The 17,510-nt window shown below is 40.0% G+C and overlaps 1 protein-coding gene across 1 annotated transcript in view; it reads right to left on the reverse strand.

Annotated features, from left to right (window-relative positions):
- LOC105675122 (serine/threonine-protein kinase MARK2-like) overlaps nucleotides 1-17,510 on the reverse strand; it is a 66,839-nt gene that overhangs the window by 40,317 nt on the left and 9,012 nt on the right. Inside the window, exon 2 of the mRNA XM_012371977.2 lies at nucleotides 15,801-17,406. Within this exon, the coding sequence (XP_012227400.1) occupies nucleotides 15,801-16,193 (393 nt within the window). The 5' untranslated portion in view covers nucleotides 16,194-17,406. The remainder of the gene's footprint in view (nucleotides 1-15,800; nucleotides 17,407-17,510) is intronic.

Consider the following 17,510-nt stretch of genomic DNA (forward strand, 5'->3'; position numbering starts at 1 on the left):
GATTCAGAAACCGTTGAAACGCAGGGAAGTGTAACCGTTCGTTAGCACCGACAAATCTCTTTCAGCTCAGCCGTTACGCTTAGAAAAGTACGAAGAAAGAAGTAACGTTTCTCTTTTCGACTTCATGATTCGAAGATCAGACTCGAGCGCAACTCGACTCCTCCGTGCGAAGGCTAGATGTAGATAAATGTGAGAAAGATAACTGTAAATTCACTGACGAACGCGAAATTATACATGAGATTTTATAGGACTGTTTTATGGATGCAGCAAGTACATCCGCTTCTACTAAAATTAGCTCTTTGCCGGAGAAATAATATGATTAAAAATTGTCTAAAAATAGCTGACACTTTTCAGCGAATAATCTCTCATTGTGAATTTAATATCATTATGCTTTATACAAAATTTATGAAAAAAGCTCGCGACAAACGCTCGCCTCTTCCGCAATGTATGAAAGAAACGTACGTAAATTTATTCCATGTAATATTTAAGCTGCAATAAAAGCGCATATTAAAGCAACACGGAGCGAGCGAGTCTATGTAACACTTGGCTGATAAAAGTCTCGCGCAAAAATTTATTTGCGGACGAGACTTATCTATAGCATTCACCGGCATGTGATAGCAAGTCACGGGACAATAAGGGGAGTAATTAACGTCAAGCAGCTCCGTCCCGTTTATCGCGCGTTTGTAAAATTAAAAAGTTAATTCGGCCGCGTCCCCCGGCAACGGATTATCTGCGCGCTGGTCTCTTTTCACGCGTTGCAGTTTCGCGGATAAACATACGATAAGACCAGCTAACAGTCACTGGGAAACTCATGAATCGCTGGACCATGAAAAAGGCGGAGAGCGGCGGAAGCGTACGGTTACAAGGATTATCGGCCGTCCCTGCTTCTTATTGCCGCGGTGGACCACCCGTGGTATGCGCGTTGATTAGCTCTCGGTGCGCATTCTTCTCATTTTCTCGAGGAGGAATCATGCACAGACGGCTAATAAGGCTTTCTCGATCTCTCTACTCAGTGGATAATTTTTTAGAATATAAACAACGATCGCTGGCAATCTATACTTTTCATTACTTTTTATATTTATCAATTTTTATTTCTCTAATTATTCCTCTCAATGTATATTTATAATTTTTGAAAGGAGAAATTATGCGGTAGTGCAGTAAATTTATGCGGGAAGATAATACGAAAAAATTCAACATTAGGATTGATCGAGTCAGTGGTCCACTTGCCAAGTCCACTTCATACGATATCAAATTTTTACTTATTTCGGACGCTTCATATGCGACGTCGCGTTTGCTGGCGAGAATAAATCGCGCGATTCATCGTTGGTAAATATGAAATTCGAAGCCGCGGGTTCTTGCTTTTGTAAGTGTTTTTTTTTTATCGGGGCCACCGTGACTTCGGGCAGTGACTAAGGCCGGAATAATTGGAGCACGAAGTTCGTGTTTTTTCAACCGCGCTGATATCGCTTTTCAAAGGCGCGACAAAAAAGCTGCAATTTTCTCTTGAACAGCCGTACTCTCCGGCGAAATATTTTAGGTACGAACGTCACAGTAATCCGAAGTGTAAAGTTTGCACGAGTGGTTTGGATGAAAAAAAGTAGAAATGTAAAAATATATATATAAATAAGATAAGAGGCAGATAAGGCAAATAGAGGTATGGGCATTCCACTTTCGCGTATGCCGAGCATGCTCCTTGTACGCAGATCTATTCTCGCTTCGAGCTGAGCTCGATCGTTTTAATAACGATCCGCCGGGGGAATCGCAGGCGGAGCGTTAACGTCGACGAACCTTTCTCTACCATTTTTGTAATCTCCGGGATCAGTCTGTAGAACCGAGGGAATCCATGAAACCGCACACCACAAACGGCCGAGCAGTGCGTAGCGACTAGCACGCAGATATCATAAACAGCGCGTAAACTCATTTCGAGCTTTACGTAAGCCGTTTACTCCGGAAGCGACGCAAGTCTGGAGACCCAATTAAAACAGACACACCGGATCGGATTCAATTACAAATGTGTTTAACTCCGTTTGCTCGATTTCGATATAATAATTTTATAACGCTACATCGAAGAACCGTGAGATAATATTGCGGGAACAGAGAGATCTACAAGATACCGAAGATGGAAATTTTTGTAGGTAGATTTCATTAGATCATTACGCAGCTGAAAACCGTGCGGATAAATGAGCTTTCGGTAAAAGGACTTCTTTTTTTGCTAGCCACCTGCAGTGCCGTCGATGATATCATTCGGGATCAGCCGGCTGTCGAATCGTGGGAACAATTATCGCGCGATACGGCTCGCGCTACAAAGGATCGCGTGAGATTCTTCAGCCGGTGCTGCCTCCTTTCTGACTTCCGTTCGCACTCGGCATATTGCAAACGGGTTTTACATCCCGGCCGTAGGGTTTCACGCGGCGTGATTATCTCTGTCTCACACTGAGTTTCGATTCTGCATCGTCAAGTGAATCACGAAAGGGAGAGAAAAAAGAAAGAGAACGCATGGATCCCGCTGAATAGGAGTGCTAATAATGCATCAATATTGAAAGGGCTGGCTTAAGAAATGGAACAATAAAACGCAGAAATCTATTGAAAAATCAATAGAATTCAGAAATTGAATAATGCAAAAAGCATAACAATGATAAAAGTTTTAATTTATGTTTATTATGGAATAACTTATTGGATAAACTGCGCGAAAATTTTTTTAAGTATTAAAAGATTTAAGAATTTAAGTCTCTGGTAAGAGGAAAAAAATTAACTTTTAGTAAAAAAGTTTTAATAATCTTAGCGATGTATAAGTCTCGTAAGAAAAATACAAAGTTTATGTTCTTTTGATGTGAAATAATGATAAGCTTCGCTGCTTACGGCAATCCCACCTGCCGACAGATGGCAGAACCAACTTAGATAATAAGGTGGTATGTTGTCAAAGAATTCAATGAAAAAACATGCGTACAACTATGCTGCGCATTCGTGTCACTTTATCTCATACATTTACATCTCGTTATGTAATTTAATGCCAATGTAATGCCAATTAAAAGCATGCGATTACACGATATTTCGCTTGATTATTTTTTATTTGTAATCTTCCAGACAATCAAGGAATTGTATTAGTAATTAAAAATTTAATTTCTATTTAAATGATGGAAATTTGTTTTATATAGGGCGACATGTTTAGTGTTATCTAAAATGAAAACATTCGCGACACAGTGACACATTTGTAAATTTTCAATCTATGTCGCGTAATGTCATTTACGAACAATAGACTTTTGTCCTTTCTCGGAAGAAAAAGACAATGAATAAAGTACAAAAGGAGCAACGTGGCAAATAAATTAAAAGTTTCCCGTGCGAGACACATGCTCTCTCGTTTATTACTTTCTTTATTTTGAGCTACGAAACCTTCACTCGTGCGTAGATGTTCCCAATAAACAACTTATTATGGATCCCTCGTGAAAGTGTACTGTATCACTTAAGCTTAATCGAATTACATAAGCAAACTGCAGATGCGTTAGTTTTTCTCGTCGAACAAAACGCGAAGTAGAAAGCGCAAAAAGATGTAATCGAATTTACATCCTCGTTATTGTATCTCATTAGCAAATATTGCGTCGCAGAAGACTTAGAGCTTCGAAAGCGTATTATAAGCATTAACTTTAAAACTTTCAGACAAACTTTTGCTTCGGCAAAATCTACTTTATCAGGTCAGAAAAAAATTTACGCAAATCCATTGCTTTTAACACAAATTGAAGCACTAACAAAATTGCGTTTTAAAAATCGTACATTTTTACGAATATATGATACATTTTTCAATCTTATCTTAAAATAAATATACCAATAAAATATATCTTTTAAAATTGCGCTAATCTTAAAATGCGTTAGTTATGTAACGAAAAATAGTCGACCAGTTCGTGCGATGAATCATACCGAGCATAACGGCACTTCACAGGTGCGATTAACTAACGCGGGCGTTTTCACAGAACTGATCGATAATTATGCTCTCGCAGACTTTTGAACCCAAATGCATAATCATGAAGCAACGGCGAAAGTAGTATCGGCTTGCACACGATCAGATCTACGCATTGCTGGGCTCTTTAAAGGCACGGAGGGGCCGAGGAAGCGGTGCTTATGGAACTTATGAATATTGCATACGCCAGAACGATACGTTACACGACCGCGTTACGACGTCGTGACCCCTTTCGTCACGTGACCGAGCGTAACTGACCCCGCGAGCAATGCGGCGAGTCAAAAGGTTGATGAGCTCGCAATAAACTTTTCGGCGCGTATTTAAATCTGCACTTTAAACCGACTGTAATTTTTCATCAAGTTTGCAAATTTCATGTATAAAAGCTGTTTGATATACAAAGATAAAAATAATATCCGAATAATGTTTAGTTATCAGTTGTGCAAAGTGGAACAGTTCAAGCCACAATTTAAAACACCGCAAAAGACACACAAGACGTACATTAAAATGCATTGATGCTAATTTCTCAGATAAGATTGTTTCGATAAGATTGTTTATTGCGAACGAGGACGGAGTCGCGTATTATTATCGCCTCGCTTATTACAGAGATAGAAAATAATTTAACTGATCGATATCGAGAGGGGAACGTCTTTGCGAAGTGGGAAAAATCTTCCGAAGACTCCCGGATTATCTGTCGACTTTTATAGACCGCGATTATTAAAGACCGGCTTCACGGAGCGAGGAAATTTTTCACTCGGAAGTGCGGTCTCGCGACCCACGCGTGAGGGACGCGCAAACTTTCCCACACGTTAGATGCGATTAGCATTGGCGCTCTTAATAGCGGAGAAGCCCCGATAGCGCTAAAAGAATCTATTAAGCGCGTTGCGTGCCACATAGAGCGAACTCATTTTCCCGAACTAGTTCGAGGAGGACTCGTCACGCACGACATATTTGCATGCACGTAGCGGCGGCCGGACTGCGTGCCGGCACACACGCAGACACATAAGTTAGAGTTGCGCCAAGCTGAAGAAGACGCAAGTAGTGCATGCGAGGTATAATTAAGGAATTGGACGCAACAATAATGTAAAACTCGGAATTTTGAGCTACTCAAGAAAGCAGCACATTGGAAAAAATTCGATAAATTTACATGTAAAATTCAGTTTGTTTGCAAATAAAATGTAAAAATTAATTTGCAAATTTTATCAAGTTAAATGAGTATCTTATTTATTTTCGAACTTTTTGTATGTAAAAATTCGATTTGAAATTTAGCAGCGATGTAATGTAACGCAGTTCTGCACATGACTTTTCCACTTTTCATTCTGCACATGACTTTTCCACTTTTCACCCTTCTGTTGTGCTATTTAGTCACGAAATAGCACGGCCTTCACGCCTGACATTGTATTGTATTTTGGCTATCTATTTCCTTCCGTAATCGCGCGCATTTGCCTTCGCGCAAGTATTCTCCGCGTAATCACTGCTGTTTCGAAGCTCGCTCGCTCGTTCCTGCATACGTGTATTAGAGTACTTTGGAATGAGGCATGATTGCACGAATGTTGACGGGAACGATCGCCGTTACACTCGTGTTACGCGTGATATTGCGAAAATTGAAGAGCTAATTTCCCGACCTTCACAATCTCGAGACGTGCCGATTTAAATTCGAAGCGTCGAAACATTTTCGCAATAGCGGATTCGCAAAGAGATCAGCCCGAAGTATCAATTTTCTCCGATGAGGATTCTCTTTGACGGCTTCAATCACTTTAGGGAAGGGGAAAAAAAAAAAAAAAAAAAAACTGATGCCTGCCGTAAGCAATTCACGGCACTATCGCACTCGCAATTTCCTCTGCTCGTTACTCGTGACCTTTGACACACAAGCGCTCACCCTCGATTCTTTCGCGTCACGTGTCACGGGTGCAAAGCAGAGTTAGATTTGTCGCTCAAAACGCTACAGGGTGTGTCACAATTATTAGTTTCGAAAAAACTAATTTTTCTGATGTAAAACGACAGTTAAAAATGAAAAAAAAAGTAAATAAAAATAAATTTTGCAGAAATATAAGTTGAGCAATATAATTATTCTCGTCATAAATGCAGTCTCAAACTCGATGGCTATTCAGCATTAATTGTTGTCGCATCACCAGCCAAACAATTACGTTGATGCTAACAGCTACAACGTAAATGGTGTAATTAACGCAGAGTTCGAATATCCGGCTAGTGAACACGGTATGAATTGTTTCCAATTTATCAGTTGTGTTAAGAATTATATCGCATTTCTGAATAATCATTTAACATACACGTGAACAACAGATAAAGTTTGAAATATTCTATCCTCTAATAAAAATATTGTCGAAGATTACGTGCAGTAAAAACTCAAAAGTACGTGATATTATCTTTATCTCGCGCATAGTCTTTTTTTAAAAACTGATTTCTGCCAAGCTTTCAAGCGCTCCTGTTTGAAACAGAGGCAAATAATAATAGTTCATGTGTTTTCGAACACGGATATTTCGTATTCACAGCAGACATTTCGCAAATACTAATGACATTTCCGTTCGGCGGTTTAATTATGCAGTTGACAATCTAATCGAACGCGACCAGCAATAAATCATTAAGGGCTTATTTATTTATTAAGCGTACTTATTAATCGTTTACTTGGAAAAATTAAAATACGCGCAACAAAAGAAAACTCGTCACTGGACAGTCGCGTATGCATCTACAATTCTATTCGCACACCACGATTAATAATGGAAGCATGTCGCAGTCACGATCGACGTCGGTGAATCGAAAATTTCCATTCAGACGTTGCTTCAGCGGCTAATTAACGATGCATACATCGCGCCGTGCAATCATTACGCAAATATCGAGACGCTTTTATCTGCGTTTATGACTCTACAAATGCGCTTAAATGACACGTGGCGGACCGCTGCAGATGGTGAACCGAAAATAGTTTACAACTTCGCGAAAATGAATGCTTGCGAATGCGATCTCCCCGGCATCGGAACGTCTTATCTCGTACTCATCAGTCTAAAAGCGTTAACAGCTTGGCGCCGTGCGTCTTTCATCACATCGCGACAAATCGCGACAGTAAATTCCGTATATCTTGAGACATCAAATACAGCAATCGCAAGATGCATCGACGATAATGACAAAAATAATAATGTAAAATCAAGAAAATATACGCGTTTGCATTATTAATATTTTCGATGTTCTGATCACAATACACAAGTTACACGAATTTACTGAGGCAATAGTGAAAATTTTAGGCTTATTTATAGGAAACCAATTCGGCAATGTAACGATTGCCGCAGTCAACCGGGGAATGCCGCAAGAACCGATTCCGCACTGTTGCCTCCCTATCGGCGCGATAAATCTTTGCCATTCATCGCGCAACCAGAGACCCGCCATCGAAAACCCATGCGAAATCGATTCGGGTCAGATTTTGGGAAGTATAGGGAGGGGCTGAAGAAACTCTCGCGTTCGCACACGTGGCTCGGAACACACAACGACGCGGAATTTACCGATCGTAAATACAATTCAACCGTTCCGCACGAGGTCACGACGCGTGTATTCGATTTCAATCTATTTTCAGCCGCGCGAGAGTTCGTTATGTCGAAAGCATGTAGATCGCACGTGTTGCGAATTATCTCGGCCGAGCACGTCGCAATTTGGCCAATGATATTTCATCCGCGGGCATCCTCTCGTAAATGAAAACAAATGAAATTTCCTTCCGCCGACTCGCTTCTACATCTCTCCGATACGATAATTTCGATCTATCTCCGCAGCATCGTGGCTTATCGCGATCTCTTTTTTTTCCCGCGGCAATTCCGCGCAGTTCTCGATCGCGCGGTAACGCTATATGCTTTAATAAGAATTCCACATGTAACTTCGTTTTTCCTCTTTTTACCTTTTTCTACGTAGAACTCGAGATTATTATTGCACTATTATACGTACCTCGCTATAATCGCACATTAGCTGTGAAATTTAATATGCTTAAATTACTCATAATGTTGCGGAAGTCATAGGCATCTCGCAGGATGAAGAAAACCGGTTTGCCTTCCGCAATACCGAAGCGTCAAAAATCATTAAAACTGTATAACGAGGAATTTTCTTTTCGCGTAAATTTCCACTTCTACAGAAACATCAGTCACGATAAAAAGTATTATATTTTATAAGACGGTATAATTATTCATTGAGAATTAAAAGTTTCATAAATTCCAGCATGGATTATTTATAAAAGCGGAAGCTAAATTCTTAATTAATAAAACATACGTGGCATCATAATTTCTTATACACATATAACGCGTCATAAATCGCGTGTTAATTAAAACGTTGTAAAATCTCCTTTAAACAGATATTTCCTTATCGGATAACACGCGTGCATCGTACAGCAAATAAAACACATCCATGCATTTCTTTGGCCTCACGTGCTTCAAAAGATAATAAAGCAATAATGCTCAGTAAGAAATTCCAAGGAATTCTGGCGTAAAATTGTTTTAATTCCAAATTCTGGATTATTCAGCATTCACTTTAACAATGTTCAATTTGTTTCTCTGTATTTTTCCTTCAGTAAAAAAATGATGAAATAATTATTTAACTTTTATATTTTTTTCTTTTTATCTATTTATAAATTAGAGTAATTATATAAAAATACTAAAAGTCAAAATGTCAAATTGAACCGCAAAGATCATCTTACGTTAAAAATTCGATGTTGTTACAAGTAAATTATAATGCGTCGGTGAATATCTGACTTGCCATGTCGTTTCATTAAGAATCTGATATGCTCCATATTTATCAATGTCTGGTAACTACAATTAATCTTTCTTAAGCCGCAATCATTTTATGTCAAACCATTGAAGCGTCTCGCCACGTGCCGACGTGTCTTTCGACTTAAAACTTTAGTCTTTGCGCTGCGATATTTGCGAAGCAGTTTTCACGCAATGGTTATAACAACCAGATAATGAGTTGTCGTTAAATCGTCGCGACCAAAGGAAAATTTTTGAATCATCGGCGAACGATACATCCATTCATCATTGTTCCTCTTCTTAGAAAAAATCGCAACGGAAAATCACGTCGATTAAATGCAACGGAAGTTTCGAAATTTTATTTTTTCTTGTTATACTTTCATGTATATATTCACTATGTACTTTCTTTGCACACGCTATTATTGATGCTATTTGCGAGATAAAACGTTGCTATTCTTGGCGTTTGCGAGTTATTTTTCGCCCGTATTTTTCGCAACGCAAGATAAGAAAGGCAATAAATTGTCGGGCATTCGACAAAAGGTATTCAAGCAATATGGAAGCTCATCAAGAAGATGGTACACCTAAATAACCGAAGCAGTACTGATCTCGCTAATTACGCTCGTCTTAAATAAGCAGCGAACATGATTCGCTTTTACACACAGAATGATTAATGTCTTATCGCGTTACGAAGAAACTCTTATTTCGTGTTGTACGGTCGATGTTTCTGCAAGTCATCATTATTTTTTAAATATTTATAAGTCCAATAAAACATGTTCGACAAATTTCTCCTAAAATTGAGACTAGATACACAAAGCATCGACATGTAACGATTACATGAGAGTGTTGTTATTTTTAGCATAACATCGTTTACGAAAGCGATTACGCGAATCGATGTATCCTCAGGCCGCACACTGAAGTTTGTGAAAGTATATTTTTAGTACAATCGACGTCATATACATATACATGTAACTGCGAGAGTCTAGATAAAAACTTTGTTCTTTAAGATCAAATTTTTAACGAAAACACGCTTACGAGATTTGTTGTTATTATTTGATAGAACGATAGAACTGATAGATTAAGTATTCTGTTTGACATTAGAAATTCAAATCAAACTTTATGACGCAATGTATTGTCGCAGTAACATTGTAGTTATTATATAAATCCACATGGCTGACGTATTTTTTAAAACTTGGACCATGTGATGTAATAAAAAAAACGTCGGTCGATTAATCACTCGCAAGTGCGTAAACATTAACAGGCGTGGTATTTTCCATTATACAAGGGAAAGCATACGCTGACCGAGATAAAATAATTATGTGATGAAACTTTTTTAATAAAAATTATAATATTTTCCTACTTGTTCATATAATCCAACTTTTATGACACACGCTTATTTTTATTGCCTATTGATTTTTAACAATTCCGTACGAACAATTTTGACGTAAAATAAATGCAAATGACATAAAATAACAACATCATTATGTCTATATTTTTGAATTTTGTAATCGAATTTCGTAATAACATTTCTTTAACGCGTGTTAAGATTGAAAGGATTAAAAATCCTAACTTATTAACAATTGGGTCTTTTAAAAATGTCCAACTATTTTAATTGCGTCTGCCGGACAATATTACGAGCATAAGAATGATTTCTGCGGCAAATTAATATTCACACAACGTATCGTCATACAGCTACGTGCACGTAGAGTCTAATATCACGCGCACAGTGAAATTTAAAACGCGAGTTTTCGAATACGAACGCATCTAGATCATAATGACGTTACCCATAAAAAGAATAACACTTCTTGAACTTTGTGATCGATGCGTATGTCGCCTCTAACACAAAGTGAGAAAGAGAGAGAGAAAGAGAAAGCGAGATGTTCCGCACGTAACGCGGAAAGTCAATACGAGCAACACCCATAATCGATACGCGCAAACGCAGGTTATTTTTGCGGCGGCTGCTTCACCTATCGGATCGATAACCTTCAATGGTTGACATTATTATTAGAGGCCTTGAAGCATATAATCTAAAAATAATTCGCGGCGTTCAAATTTGTATACCGCGTTTTTGCAGAACGGAAATGGCGAGCCATCGTCTGCTATCGAGTTTCAACACACAGTGAACTTGATCGGTTAAAACATCAAATCGTATTAAGATTATATTACATTAAGAAATATACATAAAGTGTCGTTCCTTTCGTCTAAATTATACGATTAATGATCAGTGATACAATGTTCTCCCGCAATTTATCACCGGTTTGAAAACATTTATTCTCATTGTCGCGATCATTGTTACATTTTTATTTGACGATTGAATGTTTTAAATAATTTACAACGCATTCGCACGCGCTGGGGGAGCCTGAATTGTTTGATAGGCGCGGCCTTGATGAAACTCCCATCCAATGTTCATACGAATCCGGCCCAAGCGCATACCGACGTGCGATCCCTCGCTATCGCGGAAGTGAATCGTTTAAAGTATATGCTGTCGACTCGTTGCCGGCAACGACCGATTTTGCACGATGCACCATGTAAGCATTCGCGCTCGCGTGAAAATCCGCCGCGGCGAATTATAATTTCTTGTAACGGGTCGATAAATACACCGGACTGGCTGTTTCGTAATTATAATCCGATCGGCGTTGGCTTCGCATTTGCCATTTCCGCTGGCGTACGTGAGGTATACGTGGTTCGGTGATATTGAGAACACGTTTGCATATTATTTGTTATATTGGCGAGCAAGTCAGTGTATTAAAGCTCGCAATCGCATCGTGCAATGATATTTGATTTCGGGATATCCAAACAATTGTTTTAATCTGTGCTATATTTTAAATTGGTAAGCATTTTACGTATTATAACTGCATCATTTTCCGTTTGTCATTCTAGAAACAAGTTTTAAGATTAGGATAATATCGTTATGCAAATTAAATAGCAGTTTCTTGATCCCGCAATAAAAAGATGATTTGTAACTTCGCGAGAATATAAATATCTCTCGAATTCGTCGTGGGAGTCGTTTTTATTCATAGACCCAACGATTCGCGAAACGCGTCCTCGAAAGCTGATCGATTTTCAACGAGGTTGCTTTGTTTTCGTAAACGTCGATAAATTATCGTGAGTATACGGGCGAAAATAACGAGCGGTTAAAAATATCGAAAGTATCCGAAGCGCGGCTCGTATACGCGGTTAGTTGCAAATACATCGCGCTAATTGCACGCCTAGAAGATGCCTTTGTTCGTGATACAATCTGCACTAATTATTTTGTTCAATGTAAAAATATTTCACACGCGTGTCGATTTCTACGTGCGATATCGATGCTGTCGTCACTCGCGATCTAACGAAAAAGCGTAAACATTCGTTTCGGCGCGACAGACACTCATTTCCATCGTTTCAGGAGCAGGCGCGCGTTAAACGCGCAACGTGCGTCACGGCTCTCTCAATACTGTTCAAAATGAAAGGAAAACACACGCCCGTCTGCCTGATAGTGAAGCACCCCGTATTTTCTGCATTCTGAAAATAGCGGGATCTCGTCACGCACAGGAAACCGCCGAGCGCACTCTCGACGCCGGTTTACTCGCGTAGGATTACAATGGATCGGCTATGGGGCGCGTCTATGCGTAAACAACAATAGAAACAGATATTTTTTTCGCAAAAACAAAAAAACATTACTAACAACAATAAGAATAAACCACGATCTAAAATCAGATGTGCTTTTGCAAAAGTTGGATTAATAATAGAATTAAATTTCAAATCAAGAATGCAAGTCATAAATAAAAATTAAAATAAATTTAAAAAATTTGTGTATTTCTTTTTAAATTACGTTAATATTATTATTTTTTATTTCTGATATAACAAAAGTTATATAATGCGGTAATATAACTCGCTATCAAAATATGAGAAATAAGCTATTATTTTATATAACTGTCAGCTGTCATAATAGAAAGATCAAAATCTTACAATAAAATTCTTTACTGCAAGACAGAGCATATTTTACGTCTTATAGGTCTTTAACAAGCGGAGTGCAGCGAGTTCGTTGCAGTTCCACCAGACTGCAGCACGAACAAGAGTCAATTATAATAGATGGTATAAAAAGAAATATTTCATGAAGTAAAACTTATGTATATAATTACAGATAATGATTTAAGATTATAATAATGATGAAATAAATATTGTCGATAACATGTCATTATTTATCGGCTTCCAAATTGATTAAAGAATTTATGATTAAAAATTTATACAACTCGCGATAATTCTGCAACACCTACATATATAAAGCCTTCCCCAAGGTCCTTTGACTGTGCTTTAACTACGTCAACAGTAATAATGGAATTTGTAACGCCAACAAGTCCTTTACGTATTCCATTATTTAATTAGTGAACTATGGTCAAGGTAAGTTTGATGCTACAATTTACGTGTACCATAGGAATCATCGTACAAGTTTATAATAGGACCACTGACGTTTCCGCGTGCAGATAATAACGGCAAATTGTACGTAATGGAATCTTAAAGTCCGAAGTGCGGAATGGGTGCAAATTCCAGTCGTAACGTCTGACCTTTCCGAGGCGATATACGAAGCACCAAGAGGTACGCGGCGAAGAGATTTATTTAGAATCGCAAAAGTAAGCATCAATTAAAGTTCCACAAATATGTATATATTTATCACATCGAAATAAGAACTTGTAGAAACGAGTAACAGGTATTATTAATCCCCTAAATTTCAGTTAATTCTAACAATGCATTGCAATAATTATATTATATTGTACACCGTCGAATCAAATTGCAAGAAATAAAGAATTTTTATTTCTTCTATTCTCCATTCGACATTCCGTGTGTCTGATTTCTTAAGAAAAGCGATACAGTGTCTAGTCTTGTTCTGAGTTCAGCGAGAAGATGTAAAAAACTTCGTTAACAAAAAACCTCGTTCTATTGAAAATTGAGAATGCGCTTTGAGTTACGACATTCTTAAAAACAATGAGTCACATACTGAAACCAGAAATGGAGGCTCGCGGGCTTCCTAGTCACCATCACAGGCCGTATTAAGGAAATTCGAACCTTGACTGACGACGTTGTTCCGACGAATGGGCTAAGAGAGTCAGGTGCGAACTGCAGTCTTCGCCTTCGCAACAGCCCAATACGGACTCGCGCACCTGTGCAGGCTGCGAAGCTGCGCTGCAGCTTGTGTGCACACCTATACGCACGTATTCGCCGCGTCGGTGAAAGGCGACCGGGAGCGAAAACACAGCATATTACGCGATTGACAGGCACGCGGAATGCGCGCGCGGCTTGGCTCGATTGCTTCTCGCAGGTTTTCTTTCGTTCGTCTGTCGCGAAGGCGGAGACTCGAGGCTTTCGTAATATTGGAAAGTACACGGCGTATTGTCCTTTGCGACCGAGATACAATAATATGCGGGGGTAATAATTTCCGGTGTGCCCGCTAAAGCTCTCAACGCCCTACGACGGAAAATCAACGGAAAACTACTGAGGAAAAGAAGATCAATTTCCATTCAAAGACAGTGAAAACAAAATCCTGCGAATATTAAGATTTAAGTCCCGGCAATATACGAGACGTGATTGAAGATTATTTTAATGTAAATAAAAAAATTGAAATCATTAGATTGTGTTGTTTTCATACCACTTTGTTTTAATTATAATCAATATTTATTTCTTGGGGCTGTCAAATATTTTGAATTATTCATATTTATTTTAACCCGATCATCTTTGATCAATTTATCTCAACGCGAATGCTGTATATAGTATATGAAGACTCGACGGTTTACGAGTTAAACATTCGAGGACCAATTAAGTTCGTTCGGCAAACGCTTTTACGAGATCAATTATGCTGTTTGCGGTTGGGTTTACTGTCTCCCTTTCCCTCGAGAGATGCTCAAAATAACTTTGGAGAAACTTTGAATTTCCTCTCGACGTCTTCGAGGAAAAGTTAACGTTAACATGATAGCACCAATCGAGATCGAAGCATTTTATTAATTAGTTGACGGTATTATACAACTCTCCGTTTAAAATGTCGCGTAAGAAGTACGTCGTATTCTGAGGAATAAGCCAATAAATTAAGCGTATCCGTAGCGCTCCCCAGAGTGTAAACCGAGAAATTATTCTTCGTCGAATCGAGGAAGTTTCCAAGAGAACTTTGATGATCTCACTCTTGCAATCGACGCGCGCGCTCATACATCATATATTTAATAATAAACAATTTTGCAACCGCAGGAAATGAAAGTAGACTCGCCTTTGCCAATGTGTTTTCTCATTCGCGCGATATTAAAAACGATCCGTTGTGCGGTGAACCATGAATAATAAGAACAAACGGCGAAAAGTTATTGAGGTACGCAAATCTCATAACGTTCAAGGTTATGTCCGCTCTGAGTCGGTGATAAAACAAATCTATCGCGCTGATATTATCATTCCGTAAAAGTTCTCGGAACAAATGTATCTATAATACGCTCTTTGCGAAAAGTGAGAAGCCGTCGCTTTCTCGACTCGAGCATTATCAATCGTCCGTCATTCCTACGGCCGATTAAACTCGACGCAGACTGTTGCGCCTTGCAATCTCCGCGTGGCGTATCTCGCGCACCTGCCGCAAATAAATGACCGATATCATCGCCACTTTTACCCAACTTCTTTCACGCTCGTGCGATCGTTACATTAGCCGCTATTATCCGTAGATGGCAAACTGGTTTCATTGCTTTCCACGGATTGCATGAATCTCGGTAGAAAGATACAAGAAATAAAAATATACATTCATCGATCAGCTAATTGAAATACAATGACCGGTAATGAATTTTTCATAAATACCTATGATAAATTTCAATAATTTCTACATCAAAATTTAGCTAAACAGCACTCTTAGCAAACTAATTAAATAAATCTGTAAGTAGCACGACTACATATTTTCTAAATTAACATCTCCCATGTATCTATTCTCAAACACTGGTTTCTATGCAATCCGCTGCGCCTCAGTACCATTTCGTGTCGACAGGCAATTAAGAGCGGCCCTCGGGAGGATTCATGGCTATTCTTCAGAAAAAGATCCGCGAAGCACAAACGGGACCGGAAGGAACGCTCGCAGCGGAGAAAGGCTTAGTGATTCTTAACAGAGATCTCTCGTTTTCTCTTACCTGGATCCTCATGCGCGCCCTGGAGCGTCTGAAGTGCTGCACGTCCGAGACAGGCGGTGGCGCGTGGTAGTTATCGTTTCTCGTCGTGGTTATCCGCGCGGATGGCGGCGGCGCCGCGGCGTAATGGCCGTTGGCGACGACGGCGGTCATCGTCGAGGCGTTCATCGAAGGCGTGTCCCGGTGGCTCTTTGTGCGCCGCAATAATCGACGCACCGTGTTCTTCACCGTCGCGGCGATATGCGTGCCGCCGCCTCCGCCGCGCTCGCCGCCGCTCTCGTGATGACGATGATGATGATGCTGGTTCATCGGCTTGTTGTAATCCACTACCTTCTTGACCCGCGTCGATGCGGGCGCGGGCGCCACTTTGTGGCCGCCCGTCTCCATCACGTACATCGCGTCGTCCACGTGCGGAGCAATCCTGCTGGATTTCCCGCCGTAACGGCCGCTGAAAGACGACGACACCCCCGCGCCGGCTTCGCGACCGGAGTGTTCCCTCGTGGAACTGGAACGTCGCAAGCAGGCTTCACCGCTCGATACTCTGTATCGGAGTTCAGATTCTAAGATGCGATATACGCGTCGGCGATAAGTACGTTTTCTTTCCACGAAAATATATAAGAAGATTGTGCACACACGTGGATAGCTTTCGCAGATTTTCAACACTAGTATTTTGTCTCAAGATCTATATTCTTCGCTCTCTTGTTGAAAAAGAATGTTTTCTTTTCTCAAAAGAAAACACGTGCGCTTCTTCTTTTTTCTCCTCACAATCGCATAATCCTAATGATGCGATGCTTCCTAATGTCTTCCTTCTCGTGACTCCGCTTTGCTCGCGCCGCGAGCTTTGTTTTGTCACTCTTCGTCGCAACACAATTTCAGTATGTCTTCTCGGAAAACTAAAAGCGAACGGTGAATCAGTACTCCTCCCGATTGCAAGGTTCTAGATGATGCCTTTGTTACCGCGGCGAGAGAAAGTCAATTCGATCTTCCGCTCCTTTCACGATTCTTTCGCGGCTCTCTGGCTCCTCCGTGCAACACCTAACTTCTGCGAGAGATATTTCGCTGCCTCCTGTTTCCAGCGGCAGGATATCGAACGCACCTGGCCTGTCCTGATGGTAACTCGAGGCGCTCTCTGCGCACTTATACTACTTCCAACAAACGATCGGAAATTTATCCGCTCGGCGCCGGAGAAAGCGGGCCGAGATGTAGTGCTCTCAATATTGTAGTCGTTGGATTATCGGTAAAAATTAATTTATCGATTTGCAATTTTCCGAAAAGTTTGTTTCAATTTCGCCGATCACTTTTCTTTAACGATGCAATTCTTCGTTGATGTGTCTTTTGGATTTCTCTCGACGATCAATTCAACTTATTCAAGCACGATAAATTATTCCAAGTTTCGCGTTGGGCGACGCTGAACTTTCGTGCAATTTAACCGCGGCTTGGCGTCGCAAAATTGTTCCGGCAAATTGCGACTTGCGAGTTCTCGCGGTTGCGCCCGTTGTTTCGACACTCTCGAGGTAGGTAGGTGTACAATTCAGCTGCGACGATCCTCTCGCGTGCCGCGAATTTTCGTCGTGCTTCAACAACCACTTTTCTCGACTTTCACGCAAATCTGCGGGAACAAAGTCCACCGTATTTGAGAAGTTGTCGGTGTTTCCGTGCCGCTTCGGCGATTGCGATTCGACATTCGCGATATTTTGCGACAGATGTCGTAAC

Source organism: Linepithema humile, chromosome 5 (genome assembly GCF_040581485.1).
Source record: "Linepithema humile isolate Giens D197 chromosome 5, Lhum_UNIL_v1.0, whole genome shotgun sequence".
Taxonomy (NCBI): Eukaryota; Metazoa; Arthropoda; class Insecta; order Hymenoptera; family Formicidae; genus Linepithema; species Linepithema humile.